Here is an 18,423-nt window from a genome sequence, read left to right on the forward strand (position 1 = left end):
CACTTACGTGGCTCTTACGTTTGCTGCCACTTACGTTTTTGAACCTTACGCGACAGGGTCGCAAAAAAAGCGATAACAGAATCGGGGAAAAATATTTATTTAGAAAATAGCGATATATTATTTTCCACATCCTAATCGATATCCACCTCTAACGAAAACGCTACTTGGATTTAATTCGTGTTGAAAAAAGGGATTTATTAATAAAAACATAAAAGCCAGCTATTTGAAGAGTCGGCTGACATATACAACTAATCGTCAACTTATTAGGCAATACGAAAATGTAAGTACTTGCGGCCATTTTACCCCCTGAGCGGCTGAAACATTTCGCTTTTCTCGGCATGAAAACAGGGCGCGTGCCCAGAGTCCCGCCGGCGAGGGTGAGAAGGAAAAGGACAACAAGGAGAAGGACACCAAGGAGAAGGACGGCAAGGCGGCCAGCAGCTCATCCCGCAGGGACCGCGAACGCAAACGCCGCGGATCGGCGTCCTCCAGCAGCGACTCCAGAAGCAGGTAAAGCAGCCGGCAACGGGGTTCGTTCGCCACATCTGTCACTTTGAATAAGGGTTACTTCTGAAAATTCCTCCTATCTTGTATGGGAAAAATGGTCTTAGGTACAACAAATTTCGGAATTTAGGGATTTGTCACAAAAGAATCGTGTTTTTCCCGGGGAAAGTCCCAGTTACCCGCCTTAATTTCATTTAAAGTACGTCTTTTAAGTTAGGTGAAAGTCCATTGTACCCAATTTATTTCGTTACCGATGTACCAATGTTCCTCAATATATTTTACATATCTGACGTTACACCTTTGCCCTTTAAGACAGCTATAGTAGGTCAGAACAATGAGAAAAAATGTATAAAATGTTCAAAAAAGTTCATAAGTATTACCCTTTCATCTACCAATTTATCACACTGCTATGCGAAAAAATTATACATAATGTTGCCTCTTCCAGCTCATCGGACAGCAGCTCCTCGCGCAGCAGTTCCGGATCATCGCGCTCCAGCTCAAGCAGCTCCAGCGACTCCTCGAGCTCATCATCTTCCTCGTCCAGCGACTCGGATCGCAGCGAGAAGAACCGACGACGTGGTGGCGGAGCTGCCGGCAAGGACAAAGACAAAGACAAGCCCAGCGCTCGATCCCGTTCACGCACCCGTTCGCCCAGGCGCGTCTCCAAATCCCCCAGACCTGGCAGCAAGTCGCGAAAGGAGCCAGAGCGGGATCGCGAGAGGCGTAGTCGCTCCCGGGATCGTGCCCGCCGTGCTGGATCCAACGACAGGCCCGCCGTCGAAAGCAATAATGTAAAGCGTGAGCGTTCCCGCTCGGCCAGCCGCTCACGGTCACCACGTCGTCGTGGACGTGGCTCGGTGGACAGAACGCCGCCACCGAAGCGAAGGGAACGCTCCCGGTCGCGCACCCGCACCCGTTCGCCCACGCCCAAGCCGGTGCGCATACATGTTGGCCGGCTCACCCGCAATGTGACCAAGGACCATGTGTTCGAGATCTTCAGCAGCTTTGGAGATGTGAAGAACGTGGAGTTCCCCGTAGATCGTTATCATCCGAATTTCGGACGCGGCGTGGCTTTTGTGGAATACGCCACCGCCGAGGACTGTGAGTCTGCCATGAAGCACATGGATGGCGGGCAGATCGATGGCCAGGAGATCACTGTGTCGCCGGTTGTCATACCCAAGCAGCGGCCGCCCATGCGTCGTCCCTCGCCTCCCATGCGCCGTCCGCAGAATAACCGCTGGCGATCCCCTCCCCAGTTCAATCGGTTCAACAATCGCGGCGGAGGTGGCGGCGGCGGACGTCGTCAGTCGCCCATGAGGAACCGTCGTTCACCGCGTCGCCGCTCCCGCTCGCCCATCCGCCGCCGACGTCGCAGCAACAGCAGTGACAGCTCTCGCTAAATGATGACACTGCTCGATTCCTAGATTGTACGATTTGACACCCGAATTATGCACTTCTCTTTATATTATAATCCAAACAATAAACGTGAGCAAGGGCCACACTCATAATAAGTAAGGTTAATGTATGAAGGAGCACTCTGCATCTTCAAGAGGACATCCCAGCGGATGATGGAGCTTAAAGAAGCAGCTACGCTTTTTGGTGGTCACACGGGATCGGAGAAGAGGACCATTGGACATTGGCTTGGGAGTTCTTATTCCTATAAGATCGCCGCCGCAAAACTCAAATACTTCGTGTTTATTTCTCAGCAACGTTTTGATGCCGCCGCACTCGGACTTGATGCCACTCAGTTCTTCTTTGGTGAGGCTCTGCGCGATCTCTCGCATGGGCAGACGACCTGACCACTTATCTTCATTGGCAGCCAGGAGTTGTTTGAAGATCTTCAGCACCAGAGCATCGATAATGGATTTGTCCACCTGTGTGCAGTTCCGAACACTTTCCTGCTTTTCGCGTAGCTTAATTTCGGCATCTCCTGTTTTGTACTTCCTTAACTCCTCCTGGACAAAGTAATCCATGTCCTCAATAGCTACTGTTGGTCTTCTTTTGATTCCTATCAGAGCCAATCGCTTGGTGCTTGGAATTTTTAGGCGGTCTTGCATGACCAGGGGAAACCCGCATTTTTGGGAGACCTTTTTGACATATTTAAAGAAGTCCTGGTAGGCACTTACTTTCGAATTTCGTCTGTGAAACTTGGCTCCCGAAAGTTCATAAGGACAGCAGGGTATCAGAAAATAGCACATGTTCAAACGACCAGCCAAAACCGGAATCCAGGGCGACAGTTCATCCGAATGATTGCCAATTAACCAATTCACATCCGGAAAATCCATGCGGAAGTTGTTGGGCTCCACTGTCTTCTCGATAAGGCTCTGTTGAGTGTCCGGCGGATAGAGAGACCATAGCTTTCGCTTCCTTATATCGTAGCCGTAGCCCTTGAAGCCTTCGGCGTTGAGGACATGCACCAGGAGACCGTTTCCGCAACCCAAGTCTGCGAAAGCCGTGGGCACTGTTCCGGTTGAACGCCATAAAGCAATGAGATATGCGGCGATGGCCAAATCCTCGTAGATAAACTTCAATGGATCCGTGGACTCTTGGGCGGTTTTCCAAAGGTCAATCAGACCCTGGGCGTGCTTTCGTTTTAACTCCTTGTACATGTCATTGTACGTTTCCACGTTCACCAAGCCCAGTGATTTAACTTTTGCTTCATCCTGCTTAGCCTGGGACCAGCTAAGAAGCTTGGGTTTAAGAACAAACTCCGACCAGTTGGGGTTCTGTTCGGACTCCAATAGAAGCTGTCCTTCGATAAGGCGCACTGAGAAGTCTTGAATTGCGTCGCTGGCAAACTGGCACTCGTACAGGCACTTTACAAAGTCTGCAAGTGGGAGGTTTATAAGTTTCTTATAGAATAAGTAATACAGGGCCTATCTCACCTATAGTCCCGGTTCCCAAGATGTTCTCTGGCAGCTTCTTGGGCAGCAGTTTGAATCCAATCTGGAAACCAGTGCACGTGCGCTTGCCTGGGTCTTCCTTCAGAGTCTTCTCCAGTTCCTCTTCGCTGGAGTCACTCAGTCGTCCATCCTGCCGCTTCTCCACTTGGGTAATGACCAACTCGAATATCTTTTTGTTCAAGGCATGGTAGTTTTGGATCAGTATTCCAATCGCCTGCCAAAATTGCGCTTCTTCTATTGCTGCCATGGCGTCCAAAATGGAAGGTGACGCTACGAAGTCAGGAAAATAAAGTATATGTACGTCGGGGGTTTTCCTATCGATATTTGAGAAGCGCGTATTTTAAATCATGAGAGGAAAATATAAAATGTTTTCAAATCAATATAGGAGTATATCATGTTTATTATTTAATAACGTTGAGTCGGAGTCAATTTGTTAGTTAATGATAGTTTCTAACAGCAATTTGTAACTCTTCCGATTACACACATAATTTGTTGGAGACTTTCTATTTTTATACCCGTTACTCGTAGAGTAAAAGGGTATACTAGATTCGTCGGAAAGTATGTAACAGGCAGAAGGAAGCGTTTCCGACCCCACAAAGTATATATATTCTTGATCAGGATCACTAGCCGAGTCGATCTAGCCATGTCCGTCTGTCTGTCCGTCCGGATGAACGCTGAGATCTCGGAAACTATGGGAGCTAGGCTATTGAGATTTGGCGTGCAGATTCCTGAGCTTCTTACGCAGCGCAAGTTTGTTTCGGCACAGTGCCACGCCTACTCTAACGCCCACAAACCGCCCAAAACTGTGGCTCCTACAGTTTTGATGCTAGAATAAAAATTTTAACTGAAATGTATTGTTCTCATCAATACCTATCGATTGACCCAAAAAAAAGTTTGCCACGCCCACTTGAACGCCCACAAACCGCGAAAACTTGTGACGCCCACAATTTTCATGCTAGATAAAAAATTTTAACTGAAATGTATTGGTCTCGTCGATACCTATCGATTGATCCAAAATTGATCCACGCCCACTCTAACGCCCATAACGCTTAAATCTGTATACCGCCGGAAGGTGGCGCATTTTAATCTCGCTTTGCAGCTTGCATATCTCCATATAGCTGAGTAACGGGTATCTGATAGTCGAGGTACTCGACTATAGCGTTCTTCCTTGTTACATTTAAAAATATTAAAAACATACTTATAAATTTGATATAAAAACAAAATACATTTATAAAAAGATCTCGATCGCAAAAGGTAAACCATCGATCATTAAAAGTATATCGATATGGTATCAACATCCATTCTATTGCGTAATCAGCTGGGAAACACGCAGCTGAATCTGAATCTTTGGAATTTACACCTGTTGCATTTAATAGTTTAGATACAAATTATATATCATGTCATTCCTGCGAAAATCGGTCCATCTCTTGGGTGCCGTGGCGAGGCGACAACAGCCCCTAAAAGTGGTAAGTACTTGGAGTTACCATCTGGGTTTGTTATTATATGTTTAAATCTACCACCGACAGATTAGAGGTGCGATCCCCACAGCTGCGCGGGATTTCAGCTCGGAGCCTCCGAGTGATTACGCCAATTTTCCAGGTGCCAAAGCTCCTTTCGTCAGCGAATTAAAGTTAATTCACCCAGAGGACTATGCTCCGATTCCCATTTACCGAGTGATGGATAGTGATGGCTATATAGCGGATGAGTCTCAGGATCCCCAGCTGAGCCGCGAGGTGGTGGAGAAAATGTTCCGCGACATGGTGCTGCTTAATACAATGGACAAAATCCTTTACGAGTCCCAGCGCCAGGGCAGGATCTCCTTCTACATGACCAATTTTGGCGAGGAGGCGTCCCACATTGGCAGTGCCGCCGCCCTGGAGATGCGGGATCTCATCTATGGACAATACCGCGAGGCGGGTGTTCTGGTATGGCGTGGCTTCCGCATCGACCAGTTCATCGATCAGTGCTACGGCAATGTGGATGATTTGGGTCGCGGCAAGCAGATGCCCGTGCACTACGGATCCCGGGAGCTGAACTTTGTCACCATCTCCAGTCCGCTGTGTGAGTTAAAATCATATGGTATGATAAATTTGGAAGCACTAATAATATCTCTCCTTTCAATGTATAGCCACCCAAATGCCCCAGGCCGTGGGAGCTGCCTATGCCATGAAATTGAGGCCGGATAACGATGCCTGTGTGGTTTGTTACTTTGGTGAGGGAGCTGCCTCCGAGGGTGATGCTCATGCCGCCTTCAACTTTGCAGCCACGCTGGGTTGCCCAGTTATCCTCTTCTGGTGAGTTCCCATATAAAATGTATGCAGGTGTGGTAAGTAGGGAACCATTAATTGTCTTTGGCAACTATGGGATTCAAAAGACACTACTTTGATAAGATAAAATATTTGTTAGTATTCTTTTATCTTATCAAAAAAGTCGTCATATTTCCACGCTATTCAAGTTCTGAACTAAAATTAAAATTAAAATGTATCCACTTAAAATATGTTACTGTAAGAGCTAGGTGATCATAATAATATAATTTTTAAGAATGTTTATTTAGTTGATATCAGAACTGTGTGTTGAAGGTGCGATCGCCACTAGTTCAGAGGTCTAATTCATTTAAATAATTAAATATCCATCCCTCTATCTAGTCGCAACAATGGATTCGCCATATCCACCCCGTCCTATGAACAGTACAGGGGCGATGGAATCGCAGGACGTGGTCCGATGGGCTATGGAATTGCCACGATTCGGGTGGATGGAACCGATGTGTTTGCAGTCTACAATGCCATGAAAATGGCCAGGGAGTATACGCTCAGGGAGAACAAACCGGTGGTGTTCGAGGCCCTGGCCTATCGTGTGGGTCACCACTCCACCTCAGACGACAGTACCGCCTACAGGCCGGCTGAGGAGATCGAGGTGTGGAACTCCGTGGAGCACCCGATATCCAAGTTGAAGCGCTACATGGTGCACAAAGGCTGGTTCGACGAGACCGAGGAGACCGAATTCATCAAGGATGTCAGGAAGAAGGTTCTGAAGCAGATCTCCGTGTCCGAGAAGAAACTCAAGCCCAACTGGCGGGAGATGTTCGAGGATGTCTACGCAGAGATGCCAGACCATCTCATAAAGCAGCAGGAGGAGCTGGAGCAACACATCCAGGCGCACAGAGAACACTATCCCCTGAAGAACTTCAAGCAGTAGAATCCTCGTGCCAGAAAGAAGCTAACAACTCAGAAATCAAAGCGAACCGAGAGACTCGATCGAAAGTGCATTTATTATGATTAAGCAATAGGCAAACAATTTTGTGTGGGTCCAACCCGTTTGTTATGACATCCGTGCACGTTGGGTGGGTCGATTATGTGGAACTAGACTAGCTTTGACAAATCCTCGGTCTTCATTTGCACATTCAAATTGACCCACTCTGGTGCAGGTGTTATGAAAAGGTGTTAAAATTTATTAGATTTGATTTACATACAATATACATATACTGAAACAATACGAATACAAATATATACTTTTGACTTAACGCAACGCATCGCAGACAAAAACGCGGGTGGAGATGAAGCTACCTGTTGCAGGGATGACTCGCTGAAGCTTGGCTGGAATGATGCAGGGGGCGGGAGTGGCTCCTCTTAATTGGTGCGTAGCTGGTAGTCGCCGTTCTGCGTGATGTACCTCACCCAGGGCAGCGCCTGGTAGCCACTCTTTTCGATGATCTTCAAGTAGCGCACCTGGATGCCTGACGTGGTGAAGTAGGGAATCTCGAATCGCACCTGAATGGGTGGCTTGCCCTCCGTATTGTCCTCGCTTTCCACACTCGGGAGACCGAAATGCGCCCGCATCAGATACTCCTTGCCTCCCGGGAACGACTTGATCGTCCAGATAATGGCGTTCTGCTCCGGTGCGTACTTACAGCTGCCAATGGTGGTCTTGAACTTGGGCGAGTCCGCGTCAGCGGGCACCGGTATGACGATCTCCACATTGTTAGCCGTCGATCTTCGCTTGAACTGCGACTTTGCCTTGATCATGTACTCCACGCGGGAGTGGGCGTGCCGCTCGATCACCGACTCTATCCATATCAAGGGTTTGACCTGCCAAAAGGGGATTTATTAGTGTTACATCCTTAATGAGACAATGTCTAAATACCCCAAAGGAATACTCACATGCGTGTTCAGACGATAGGACATCAACTCGAACTCGCCGTCTGGCGGAATAAACGAGATTGTGCGATCGTTTTCAAACCGCGACAACCGCACGCACTGATGGAACTTGACGTCTTCCAGCTCCACGGACTTGGACTTGCCGCGGCCCGTGCTCTCGAACAGGACCTTGTCGTTAAGGCCCAGCCGCAGCTCAGGCATTCCCGACAGGTAGACCCGCATCTTGATGGCCCCTACGATCTCGCTGCGCAGCACATTTCCATTGGCGTTGGCCAGCAGGTTCACCGACTCGATGACGTCGAGGAAGACCTCGTTCTTGCGGTATTTAATGCCCTCGGAGCGCCAGGAGACGGCATTGGTCACGGCCACCGGTATGCGGGGCTGCAGCTCCAGCTTGTGGCCCTCCTGCGTGATGTACTCCTGCAGGATCTTCGAGTCGGTGGTCTGTGGGTAGCCAAAGTCAAGCAGCTCATCCAGCAGCTCGTAGATAATCACGAAGTTGTCCCGGATAGACTCCTCTTCCAGCTCCTTGAAGTACTCCACAAAGACCTGGGCGATCTTGTGCAGAAAGACGAAGACCAGGGCGATGTTCACATTCTTGTTGCGCGGCGTCGTGGACACAATATACAGATTGTTGGTCTTGATGTAGGCGAACGTGGTCTCCGCCGTCTGGAGGATCGGGGTGATCATACCCTCCTCTTCGCGTTCCATCAGCAGCGGCATGAATTTGTCGATCACGGCCATGTCGATGTTGTCACCGCGGTAGTTTCGCGATATCAGCACCTTGCCCTTCACGTCCAGCACGAAAATGGCCGACGACGACATGACTCTTGTGTCCCAGCAGCTGCCACTTGTCCCAGGTGTGAAATTCCCAATTGGATCGAGTGGGAGGTGGTGGTCCCTTGGCAGGTTCTACTGCTCGCGGCAGGCGTTGTTCGTAGCGGGTGGCGACTGTGGCGGGGCGTCGGTGAGTGGGTCGGTGTGTCGCTGGGCTGGCTTTACATATTCCGTTTCGTGGCCTGGAAAATGCGAATGAAAACTCCGAAATTTCTTACGTCGCCCTTTCTGCTGCTGCTTCTTCTTCTTCGACTGCAGTGTGACCAGGTCAGCTTATTATCAGTGCTGCTCATCTAGTTTTTACAGCTAAGTGCACATTACATATGTCAGTTTTGTAATTTAATGCCCGAAGAATTAAAATTTTCCTTTGTGGATATCTCGGGAAAACTTCTGCTTATTCTTTTTTAATTACTAGTTATATAAATTAATTAATTTTTCTCGTTGTTAGACATGGCATTTCGATGTCTGATAATATGGGGAAGGGCTGTGTGTCAACACTGTGGCCCTTTGGTATTCCCCGCCTTCCGCAGTACGGCCACACTGCTCCAGCCAGACGCTTTTTTTTGTGGAATTGTTAATTATTTACTTCGGCGAGCATGCAAATGAACCCGAGCGTCACAATCGAGCGCAAACGCGTCGACTGCAGTGTCCTGCCCAAAGGATGGCAGCGCGACGAGGTCCGCAAGTCGGGCAGCAGCTCCAATAGCAACGCCAGCAGCAACAACAACAACAGCAGCAGCAGTGCCACAGCCAGCAGCAACAACAACAATAACAAGGTGGATGTTTTCTACTACAGGTAAAGAAGAAGAGAGGAGCACTCCATATAGAACTAAGGAAGGGGGTGATATATAGCTAATATCGGAACACTGCACGCCGTTGAATCGGATCTAATTTTAATCACTTTCACTACCTTTCTGTTATTACATCCACATCAACCAACCAACACACACACACCACACCACTCACACACACGCCTATGTATACACACACACGAACCACCTAACCCACCAAAAAATCTCCACCCACCGCGTCCGCTCAACAGTCCCACAGGAAAAAGGGCAGAGGGGAAGCCGCAGCAGGACCTTGTAATCCCCGATTTCCAAACCGGCAAGATGCAGCAACGGGCCCTGCCCTCGCCATCCATATCGCTGTACCGCTGCAGCGCCATGCCGCTCCCGCTGACCAGCGGCGGCGGAAATGGGGCCACCACCGGATCGGCGGCCAATGCCCTCAAGCGCAAGTTCGCCCGCAGCCAGGGAGGCACTGCAGCAGCAACAGCAGCAGGAGGAGGAGCTGCGCCTCCGGCGGTGACCGCCGCATCAGCAGCGGCAGCAGCATCATCTGCATCACCATCTGCGGTCAATCGCCAGCAGCAACAAATTGAACTCAGGTAGAGCCAAGTGGAGGAGCACTTGACTCTTGCATGCCAGCGTGTCCTGTCTTGTTTGCCTGTAGCTTTCAACCAGGACGCAAAGTCTACAGCTTGCGAGAATCAAAACCCAAAAAAAGAAAAAGCAACACAATTGGCAAACAATTCGTAGAAGTCACCAAAAAAACGCTGTAGCTCTGTGCCACCTGAGATTTATGTTCACCATCTCTGCATGTTTAAGCTCCATTTTACGTTTTGTCTTATGTGCTTTTTGGTGTATTAGCTAATAACCAACTCTCCATTAATGCATTCAAATCTTAATCCCTTACAGCCGAGCCCTGCGCACAGATGTCTCCCTGGTGCCTCCCATCCGACAGACTGCCTCGATCTTCAAACAACCAGTGACGGCGATTCGCAACCACACCCAGGATCCCGCCAAGGTAAAGCACGACGCTAAGCATGGCACGCGAGAGAAGCCCAAGCAGCTGTTCTGGGAAAAGCGGCTGGAACGACTGCGCGCCTGCCACGACAGCGGCGAGGAGCTGGACGATATCTCACTGCCCAAGACCATACGCACCGTTGGCCCCAATGTCAATGAACAGACCGTCCTGCAGTCTGTGGCCACGGCGCTGCACATGCTCAATGCCGGTGTCCACGGCCAGAGTTCCACGAAGGCTGACTTGACTAAGAATGCCATGGCATTCATGAATCCCGAACAGCCCCTCATGCACGCGGTCATCATCTCCGAAGACGACATTCGTAAGCAGGAAGATCGGGTCGGTGTGGCGCGGCGGAAGCTGCAGGATGCACTCAAGACATGAGTGCAATGGTTACCCTCATGCATCTACCAATTCCATTGTAGACTATAACATCTCTATCGTATTGACCCCTATTCGAAATCTACGTTTAAGACTAGTGTGTAATAAACCAAAACCAACTCCAATCGAGGAATACTGGTTTTTATTGGAGGTCAAGGAGGTTTCGGTACTCTTCTTCCATAACAAAAGCACCTCAAGTATTCTTTTTATTACGCTCTGATGACTTTAAAATGCTATATTATACAAGACAGTTTAAAAACGAATTCGAACTATATTACACATATAGAATATGTATTTTAGAGAAGATCGATTAGTAAGAAAAATCTTTGGAACGAAAAGCAATCTAAAGACAATTTAATTAGTTAACTTTTTATGCCAAACAAGCTAAGATTCCTTTTTGGTCCAAAGATTCATGGCCCAGTAAATCGACCCCCTCTAATGTTCACGCAAACTTTTCAAGCTGGACAGTTTTTGTGCTTCATCCACTCATTTTGTATTTTAAAATATATACTATACATAGACATCGTTGCAGAGCCGCGTTTAATCTAGGCCCTCCTCCAGCTCGTCGTCCTCATAATCTATGCCATCGTAGTCCGTCGAGGAGCGCGTTGTTAGCTGCAAGGGATGAAGCATTCGGAATTTGCGATTAACTGAGAATTTGGCACCTGCACTGGTTCCGTGCCTACAAGAGTGTCTGGAGCCAAACAAAGACATTGACCCAAAACTATCGAGGAAGCTCCAGGCAGTTTAAGGGTTTAGAACAACTAAATTCATCGAGCGGTGCCCACCTGGTTGTAAATGCCGCGCCATGCTGCAAACGCTCCCATGGCCAACACTGCTCCCACGCCCGCCACGATTTTGGTGTTCAGCTCGGAATCCAGGAATTTGCGCTCAGATGCCGTCAGACTCGCCTCCGTGCCACTGGGCGTCTTTGTGAGTTTGACGGAACTGTAGCCCTCGTTGCGGAAAATGTCCTTGGTGATGCGATTGATGAAGTTCACCAGGTTCTGGCAGCCCTTGATGTGATTCTGCAGTGGATTGTTGGGCAGTGCGATTTTAAAAATAATGGCCAGATAGCTGTAGACAATGGCATCGAATTCGCTATACGTGTCGCCGAAGAACCACACCTTGCGACCCAACTTCCTGGATAACAGATTCACCACCTTTTTGGCATTGACGACGAGCTGGGAAATAAATGGGATTATTAGCAGTTGGAAATAGGTAAATTCTATAAAATGGCCTCTATACTATGAATGTTATGAAATACTGATAGGCTTATAATGGAATTTAAATATATGGAAATGTTTGGCCATTACGAAGTTTATCATTGAAGTGATGAAACTTTGTTGATTAAAACGGAACCATGAATCATCCAATTTTGTATCATATCAATAAGAATGTTCATCCTAAGCACTCACGTAGTCGCCCTCGTGCTTGTCCATCTTGTCGTTCACATCGAAGCCGGCCATCACCTGGACCACGTCGCAGGCTTCCCTCTGGTAGGACGACGGGTAGTAAAAGTTGAAGGGGAATGGCGTGCGCTTGGCGTAGAGACCCCGCGTGGTCGTGTCGAAGTTGTGGGGCTCACCGTACAGGAAGTAGTGGTAGTAGGCGTGCAGATTGGTGAATACCCAGTTGGCGTAGGCGGTGGACAAATGCTTTTGTTTGGTGCTTAAATGCGCATCTATCGGGTAACCCTGGAAAAGTGATACGACGAATTAAACCCATCAAAAGAAAGCAGTGCCTATAAATAGACCGTGCAGTTTGTTCACCCGGCATTGTTTTCGCACTCACCTCGAGATCCAGCACGCGCTTGATTTGCCTATAGCCCGCGAACTTCTGGTTGCCGATCTGCAGATAGGGCAGTTTCCCGGCGCCCGAGCGCAGGGGATTGGAGCTGGTCTGCACGTCCATGGGACAGCGGGTGAATCGCAGGAGGCACTGTCACCGGGAAAGGGGGGCAGATTCTTTAGCCATTTGCGATAATGGGCAAAACAGGCGTGTTGGCCGCCGTGTGATGCAACTGAACTTACCAGCGCACGTAAACATTCAAAATCAATGGACGGCAGTCCGTACTCCCCCTTGTAGACATGGAGCATGGCTCCCAGTTGCATCTCCATGGCGTCCTAGTCCTTGCTCACTCGTACTCTTGTGTCTAGCCGGTTTTCAACAGTGCACCTGCATGGTAGTCATCAAAATTTGAATCCAAAAATATATGCCAGAATTTCTGGTCGACTGCTGAGAGAGTGATAACTTTCAGGCTGATAACTGCTACTCGATCTATCGCTCGAGTAAATCGGCGCCTTATCGATTGCTGGCCAGTGGTGAGCAGCTATATTTCACGGAAAAAAATTTAGAAATTTAACAAATAATTACAAGAAATTGATGTTTTCTTAATTTAAAGGATAAAATTGTTTATATTACCTAGAAAAAAGTTTAAAAAATAACTAATAACCCTCTTTGTAGCGTTTTTTATATAGCTAGTTTTACGACCGAAAAGCTAAACTGCCACCAGTGTTATCACTAAGTTATCGAAATCTGCTCCTCTGTAGCCCATCTGTTTGCGAAAAAAATAATTCCTTCGGTTATATTTTTGCAATAAATTAGCTAGCTATAATGAATCTAATAAGCGGCATAAAGTTGTACATTGAGAAGATGTGCTCCGAGTCGGGGCCGGGCATGAAAATCATACTGCTGGACAAGGAGACGGTAAGCACAGCCCAAAAATCCCCGACATATGAGACCTTTCCTGCTGAAAATCCACATCATTCCAATTGCAGACAAGTATCATATCCATGGCCTTTAGCCAGTCGGACATGCTGCAGCGGGAGGTCTATCTGTTTGAGCGCCTGGACTCGGGCAGATCCAACGAGCGGCTAAAGTACCTCAAGTGCATCGTCTTCATCCGCCCCACAAAGCAGAACATCCAGCTCCTGGCCAACGAGCTAAGAAATCCCAAATACAGCGCTTACTACATATGTAAGTGGGTCAAAGAAGCCCCTTTTAATGTACTAAACCCTTAAATAGATTTCAGCAACATCATTCCCCGGACGGACATCAAGTACTTGGCAGAGTGCGATGAATCCGAGTCGGTGCGGGAGGTTAAAGAACTGTATGCCGACTACCTTTGCGTCAACCCCAATTTGTTCTCCTTGAGCATTCCCAACTGTATGGCGAACCTGAATTGGCTGCCGGATGCACTGACACGCAGCATGCAGGGCATAACAGCTGTGCTGCTGTCGCTGAAACTAAACCCAGTGATCCGTTACCGAGCCGGATCCCAGGCGGCTCAGCTCTTGGCCAAGCTGATCTATGAGCAGATTACCAAGGAGTCGTCTCTGTTCGACTTTCGGTCCAACATGGATGGCGCTGCACCGCCGTTACTGCTCGTGCTGGACCGCAGAGATGACCCAGTGACGCCGCTGCTTCACCAGTGGACCTACCAGGCCATGGTCCATGAGTTGCTGCACATCAAGAACAATCGATTGGACCTGTCAAATAGACCGAACGTACCAAAGGACTTCAAGGAGCTTGTTTTATCCGGGGATCAGGATGAGTTCTATGGCAACAACATGTACGCCAACTACGGCGAGATCGGATCCACCATCAAGCAGCTGATGGAGGAGTTCCAGCGCAAGGCCAACGACCACAAGAAGGTGGAGAGCATATCGGACATGAAGAATTTCATTGAGTCGTATCCGCAGTTCAAGAAAATGTCCGGCACCGTGCAAAAGCATTTGTGCGTGATTGGTGAACTTTCGGCGTTAAGTAACAAGAGAAATCTTTTTGAGGTCTCTGAGCTGGAGCAGGAGATCGCCTGCAAGGCCGAGCACTCCGCACAGCTGCAGCGCATAAAGAAATTGATTGCGGACGAGCGGGTTTCCGTCGAGGATGCTCTCAAGTTGGTGGCACTCTATGCTTTGCGATACGAGCGACATGCCAATTGCGACACATCCGGACTGCTGCAGATCATTAAATCGCGCGGCGGTCGAGCTGCTGTGGTGCCCTCTCTGATCGAGTATGCTGGAACCCATGTGCGCCAGGGAGATCTGTTCAATATGGTGCGGATCACTGATGCTGTAAAATTGACCCGCAACTTGATTAAGGGTCTGAAGGGAGTGGAGAATGTCTTTACTCAGCACACACCATTGCTAAAGGAGACCCTTGAGGATGTGTTTAAGGGTCGCGAATTGGATCCCCTCTTCCCGGCCATAAATTCTGAGCTCGTGCCATTCCGACGACCACCCCAGGAGGTGGTGGTCTTCATCATTGGTGGAGCCACGTACGAGGAGGCCTTAGCTGTACACCAAATGAACAATGCAGGATATAGGGTCATCCTTGGCGGCACCACCATTCACAACTCCCAGAGCTTTATCCAAGAGGTCATGGCCGCCACTAGTGGCATCCAATTTAAGCACACCAAATCCATGATCAAGTACTGTTCCACGGATAATATTTAAAACTTATTCTGACTAGGCCCAATTTTACTGTTAACTATTTATTAACTAAAATATGTATGTCCATAATCCATTTACTAAACAATCCTGCGAAACTATTTAAAAGTGTAAGTTTTCCGAATAACTAACTTCTTTGCCTGGAACTTTAATCTAAAATGATATCCTGTACAATTATTAAGGTCAAAGAAAGTTAGAATTCGGAAAGCGATTATTATTCCATACATAACACCCATTGAAATTCATTGGACTACCTAACCTTTAAGCCTATTCCATGTAATATATGTATTTATTATTCTTCTCGAGGGTTTCTCAAGGCAACGCCTGAGACGAAATGTATTATATTCAACTATATGTGTATAAAAATACTAACCCGGCATTGTTCTTGGAATAATTCCACCCTTGTACGGCACCTTGGCAACTCCAAGGAGAGCCGCCTGGCAACGTTCCGTTCGGTTTAAACAAGAAAGTTAGTTTTGCATTGAACAATCCTTGATCACCATGTCCAGCACATATTTTAATGATATCTGGCACCAGTCCCAGCATGAATGCGAGCTGCTGTCCACCATTGACTATGAGAGACAGCACCAGGATGTGGAGACAACGGTGGCCACCATGAACGCCGCAGTCGGCTCCGTCGCCGCCGATGCTGATGCCAAGGCCCTGCTGCAGTCGAGTCTCTATGAGTTCTATCTGCGATATATATGCTTGAGCAATCGCCTAGAGGATGTTTACGATAATGTGGGTATGCGACTTATAGTTTGTTTAGTTCTCCATCCATTCCAGAATTGTCCACAGATGATTCAGCCGCAGAAGCGTCAGTTGGTGCGCAAGTTACTGGACGCCTGTCTAGGCCGGGTGGTTGAGCTCAAGCACGACCTCGTGAATATAGACCTCATGGAGTTCAGTTACAACGATGAGGTGGTGGAGCGCCTGCGCCTCACGCCCATGGAGACGGAGCTGCGGATTCCCCGCTACTTTCTCCGTGAACGCCAACAGGAGCTTGAGTTCCGCAAAAAAACCATGCAAGAGATCCTAGTGAAGCTTGGCTGGCTGGAGGAGCATGAGATGGAGGAGACGGTGACCACCGAGATTGAAGCCATCCGGATGCTCCAGATGCATGAGCGGGCGCGTCAAGGACGCTTGCGTGCCCACTTTATGAAGGAGATACGCATCCTCAAGGAGAAGGGTAAATCGGAAGAGCGCAGCGAAAAGGAGCGCAGTGACTCAGGTCTCTTGGCTGCCATGAAGATACAGAAAATGTGGCGTGGCCACACAGCTCGGCGGATCACGCGGCGCCGCAAGATGGAGGAGATGATACTTATTGGCATGCTGCCACCTCCTCCGGCTGTGGTTAAGGAGCGGGCGGAGAAGCTGGAGAAGCTGCAGCACAACGAGAAGCGCTACGAGGCTCAGGCTCTTTACGGAAAGCAGTTTGAGGAGCGGCAGCGCGCCCTGCAGGAGGAGATCCGTGCCAAGCATGGAGCCAGCATGAAGGAGGACATCGCCGATGAGATTAGGGCCTGGGTAAAGGATTGCTACGAGAAGACGGGCAAGTTGCCGGACTTTCCCTCTGAAGATCAGGGTGGCTCCTTGCACATCTTCAGTAGACCTGGAACAGAGAGCGAACACAGCCGCTCGTCGGCCCGCTCCTCCAAGGAATCGCGGAAGACCAAGGATAAGTCTAAGTCACCGGCGCGCAGCGGCGACCTGAACGTCAACGAAAACCAGGAGGAGGAGGTCAGCTTTCAGCCGGCTCCGTCTGTCTGCCTGCCAGATATTCGAGCGGAAATAGATCTGTAAGTTATAGGAAGGTTTTGTGTATTGTTATTATTTAATAGCCAAGTTTTAAATAATATTTAATAATTTATTTCTCTTACTCCGTCAGCTTCAACGACACCTGGCGAGACAAGGATGAAACCGGAGTGCTTAGCCAGGCGGCCTACGAGGACATGATCTACAGCGACAAGTATCAGGAAGTGGAGCTGGAGTTTCGCCGCGCCGTCGACGATGTGATGCGCCAGGAAATCGAGCTGCTGCAGACGGCTGTCGGCAAGAAAGTCAAGAAGAGCAGCAAGAAGACGCGACGATCCGGCAAGAAAAGCAAAAAAAAGAAGGAGAAGGATCTCACACCGGATAGAACCACGGAGTCCCTGTACGAGGAGCTAGTCACGAATGGCATAATACGTAAATACCCGGAACTGAAGATAAAACAGTTCCTTGGCGACAAGGCCTTGACCGCCAGGAATGGCACGAACCCCTCGCCGGGCGACATTCGCCAGATCCTGACGGAGTACTGCATCCTTCCACTGGGATCGGATGCGATCCATAACTGCACTCCGCTTATACGCTCAATTCTACTTGCCGGACCGAGGGGTTCCGGAAAGAAAGCCTTACTCCATGCTATTTGCACGGAAGTGGGAGCAGTGCTATTCGATTTAACCCCTGCTAATATAGTGGGAAAGTATCCGGGCAAGTCGGGACTAATAATGCTGATTCATCTGGTCCTAAAGGTCTCCCGATTGCTCCAACCTGCCGTCATCTACATGGGCGATGCAGAACGACCTTTCATGAAGAAAATTCCGAAAACGGATCGCACAGATCCGAAACGTTTGAAGAAGGATCTGCCAAAGCTGATCAAGAACATTGCCCCCGAGGATCGTGTGATTTTTGTGGGCACCTCAAATTTGCCCTGGGAGGCTGACCAAAAGCTACTGCAATCCGTCTACAATAGGTTCATATATATTCCACGACCGGATTACGGAGCCATGTCGCACGCCTGGAAAACATTGTTGCAGTACGTGATCCTAAAAACCATATTTCGATCTGATTTCTGATGATTTATTTTCTCTCCCAACAGCGACTACTCTGGAGGCATCTCTAACTTAGACACCAGTGCCATGGCCAAGATATCAGATGGCTATACCATTGGAGCAATCGATGCCTGTCTTAAGGAGGTAATGACATGCAAGCGAAAACTCCAGCTTCGCACCCAACCACTCACCAACGCCGAGCTTATTAATGTCCTGTGGTGGGTTTATGAAAATCTAGGTATAAAATTTGATTTATTAAGAGCCTATCTGCTTACAGCTCTCGGGATCCTGTCTATCGCGAGGAGGAGGAAGCCTTCGAATCCTGGTGGTCGAAAACACCACTCGGTCGCCGTCGTCAACGATTTCTGGAGCTGGAAGAGGAGCGCTTGCTGGAGGAGCAGGCTCAGGCAGCCAAGCAGGGAAATGGCAACAAAAAGAAGGGTCTCAACTAAGAGGTAAACATAGTATTATTTAGATATTAGATGGTAACTTAGCACCAACAGTTCATTTAACAATATACCTTTTTTCAAATATATTTGGCGTATCCTAAAGTGTATCCTTTTAAAGTAAA

General features: G+C 48.6%; 8 protein-coding genes across 11 annotated transcripts; 5 read left to right on the forward strand and 3 right to left on the reverse strand.

The window, feature by feature from the left end:
- The first annotated feature begins 115 nt into the window (after positions 1-115).
- On the forward strand, positions 116-2,015 carry RnpS1 (RNA-binding protein S1). Its single transcript, XM_017084530.4, has 3 exons — positions 116-280; positions 349-510; positions 950-2,015. Coding segments are annotated over exons 1-3 (1,119 nt in total). The 5' UTR covers positions 116-278; the 3' UTR covers positions 1,905-2,015.
- Positions 1,922-3,677, reverse strand: LOC108017474 (probable tRNA (uracil-O(2)-)-methyltransferase). The gene is made up of 2 exons (XM_017084518.4): positions 3,390-3,677; positions 1,922-3,331 (listed from the first exon to the last, which is right to left on the reverse strand). Exons 1-2 carry the CDS (start codon positions 3,652-3,654, stop codon positions 2,022-2,024), a joined length of 1,575 nt encoding a protein of 524 aa, XP_016940007.4. The 5' UTR covers positions 3,655-3,677; the 3' UTR covers positions 1,922-2,021.
- Positions 3,678-4,715: 1,038 nt separating this feature from the next.
- Positions 4,716-6,927, forward strand: BckdhA (Branched chain keto acid dehydrogenase E1 subunit alpha). The gene is made up of 4 exons (XM_017084520.4): positions 4,716-4,873; positions 4,934-5,468; positions 5,536-5,701; positions 6,053-6,927. The coding sequence occupies exons 1-4, from the start codon at positions 4,805-4,807 to the stop codon at positions 6,600-6,602; spliced, it is 1,320 nt and encodes a 439-aa protein (XP_016940009.4). The 5' UTR covers positions 4,716-4,804; the 3' UTR covers positions 6,603-6,927.
- AP-1mu (adaptor protein complex 1, mu subunit) lies at positions 6,833-8,662 on the reverse strand. The gene is made up of 2 exons (XM_017084521.4): positions 7,565-8,662; positions 6,833-7,492 (listed from the first exon to the last, which is right to left on the reverse strand). The coding sequence occupies exons 1-2, from the start codon at positions 8,384-8,386 to the stop codon at positions 7,034-7,036; spliced, it is 1,281 nt and encodes a 426-aa protein (XP_016940010.1). The 5' UTR covers positions 8,387-8,662; the 3' UTR covers positions 6,833-7,033.
- Positions 8,663-8,911: 249 nt separating this feature from the next.
- On the forward strand, positions 8,912-10,590 carry MBD-like (methyl-CpG-binding domain protein 2). Of its 2 annotated transcripts, XM_036818384.3 has the most exons (3): positions 8,912-9,194; positions 9,441-9,788; positions 10,099-10,590. In XM_036818384.3, exons 1-3 carry the CDS (start codon positions 8,995-8,997, stop codon positions 10,586-10,588), a joined length of 1,038 nt encoding a protein of 345 aa, XP_036674279.1. In that variant the 5' UTR covers positions 8,912-8,994; the 3' UTR covers positions 10,589-10,590. The 2 variants fall into 2 exon arrangements, with proteins under 2 accessions (XP_036674279.1, XP_036674280.1); XM_036818385.3 differs by lacking the exon at positions 9,441-9,788 and having other exon boundaries at positions 8,914-9,194.
- Positions 10,591-10,710: 120 nt separating this feature from the next.
- LOC108017479 (metaxin-1 homolog) lies at positions 10,711-12,845 on the reverse strand. 2 transcript variants are annotated; one of them, XM_036818386.3, is made up of 5 exons: positions 12,619-12,844; positions 12,380-12,526; positions 12,004-12,282; positions 11,374-11,769; positions 10,711-11,200 (listed from the first exon to the last, which is right to left on the reverse strand). In XM_036818386.3, the coding sequence occupies exons 1-5, from the start codon at positions 12,703-12,705 to the stop codon at positions 11,126-11,128; spliced, it is 984 nt and encodes a 327-aa protein (XP_036674281.3). In that variant the 5' UTR covers positions 12,706-12,844; the 3' UTR covers positions 10,711-11,125. The 2 variants fall into 2 exon arrangements, with proteins under 2 accessions (XP_036674281.3, XP_036674282.3); XM_036818387.3 differs by lacking the exon at positions 10,711-11,200 and adding an exon at positions 11,253-11,309 and having other exon boundaries at positions 12,619-12,845.
- Positions 12,846-13,116: 271 nt separating this feature from the next.
- On the forward strand, positions 13,117-15,407 carry Vps45 (vacuolar protein sorting 45). Its single transcript, XM_036818383.3, has 3 exons — positions 13,117-13,294; positions 13,366-13,564; positions 13,613-15,407. The coding sequence occupies exons 1-3, from the start codon at positions 13,202-13,204 to the stop codon at positions 15,043-15,045; spliced, it is 1,725 nt and encodes a 574-aa protein (XP_036674278.3). The 5' UTR covers positions 13,117-13,201; the 3' UTR covers positions 15,046-15,407.
- A 133-nt stretch (positions 15,408-15,540) lies between these two features.
- On the forward strand, positions 15,541-18,397 carry LOC108014709 (IQ and AAA domain-containing protein 1-like). Of its 2 annotated transcripts, none has more exons than XM_036818381.3 (5): positions 15,541-15,780; positions 15,838-16,838; positions 16,928-17,836; positions 17,900-18,070; positions 18,130-18,397. In XM_036818381.3, the coding sequence occupies exons 1-5, from the start codon at positions 15,541-15,543 to the stop codon at positions 18,302-18,304; spliced, it is 2,496 nt and encodes an 831-aa protein (XP_036674276.1). In that variant the 3' UTR covers positions 18,305-18,397. The 2 variants fall into 2 exon arrangements, with proteins under 2 accessions (XP_036674276.1, XP_036674277.1); XM_036818382.3 differs by having other exon boundaries at positions 15,656-15,784.
- The last annotated feature ends 26 nt before the right edge of the window (positions 18,398-18,423 follow it).

This window comes from Drosophila suzukii, chromosome 3, assembly GCF_043229965.1.
Source record: "Drosophila suzukii chromosome 3, CBGP_Dsuzu_IsoJpt1.0, whole genome shotgun sequence".
Lineage (NCBI taxonomy): Eukaryota > Metazoa > Arthropoda > Insecta > Diptera > Drosophilidae > Drosophila > Drosophila suzukii.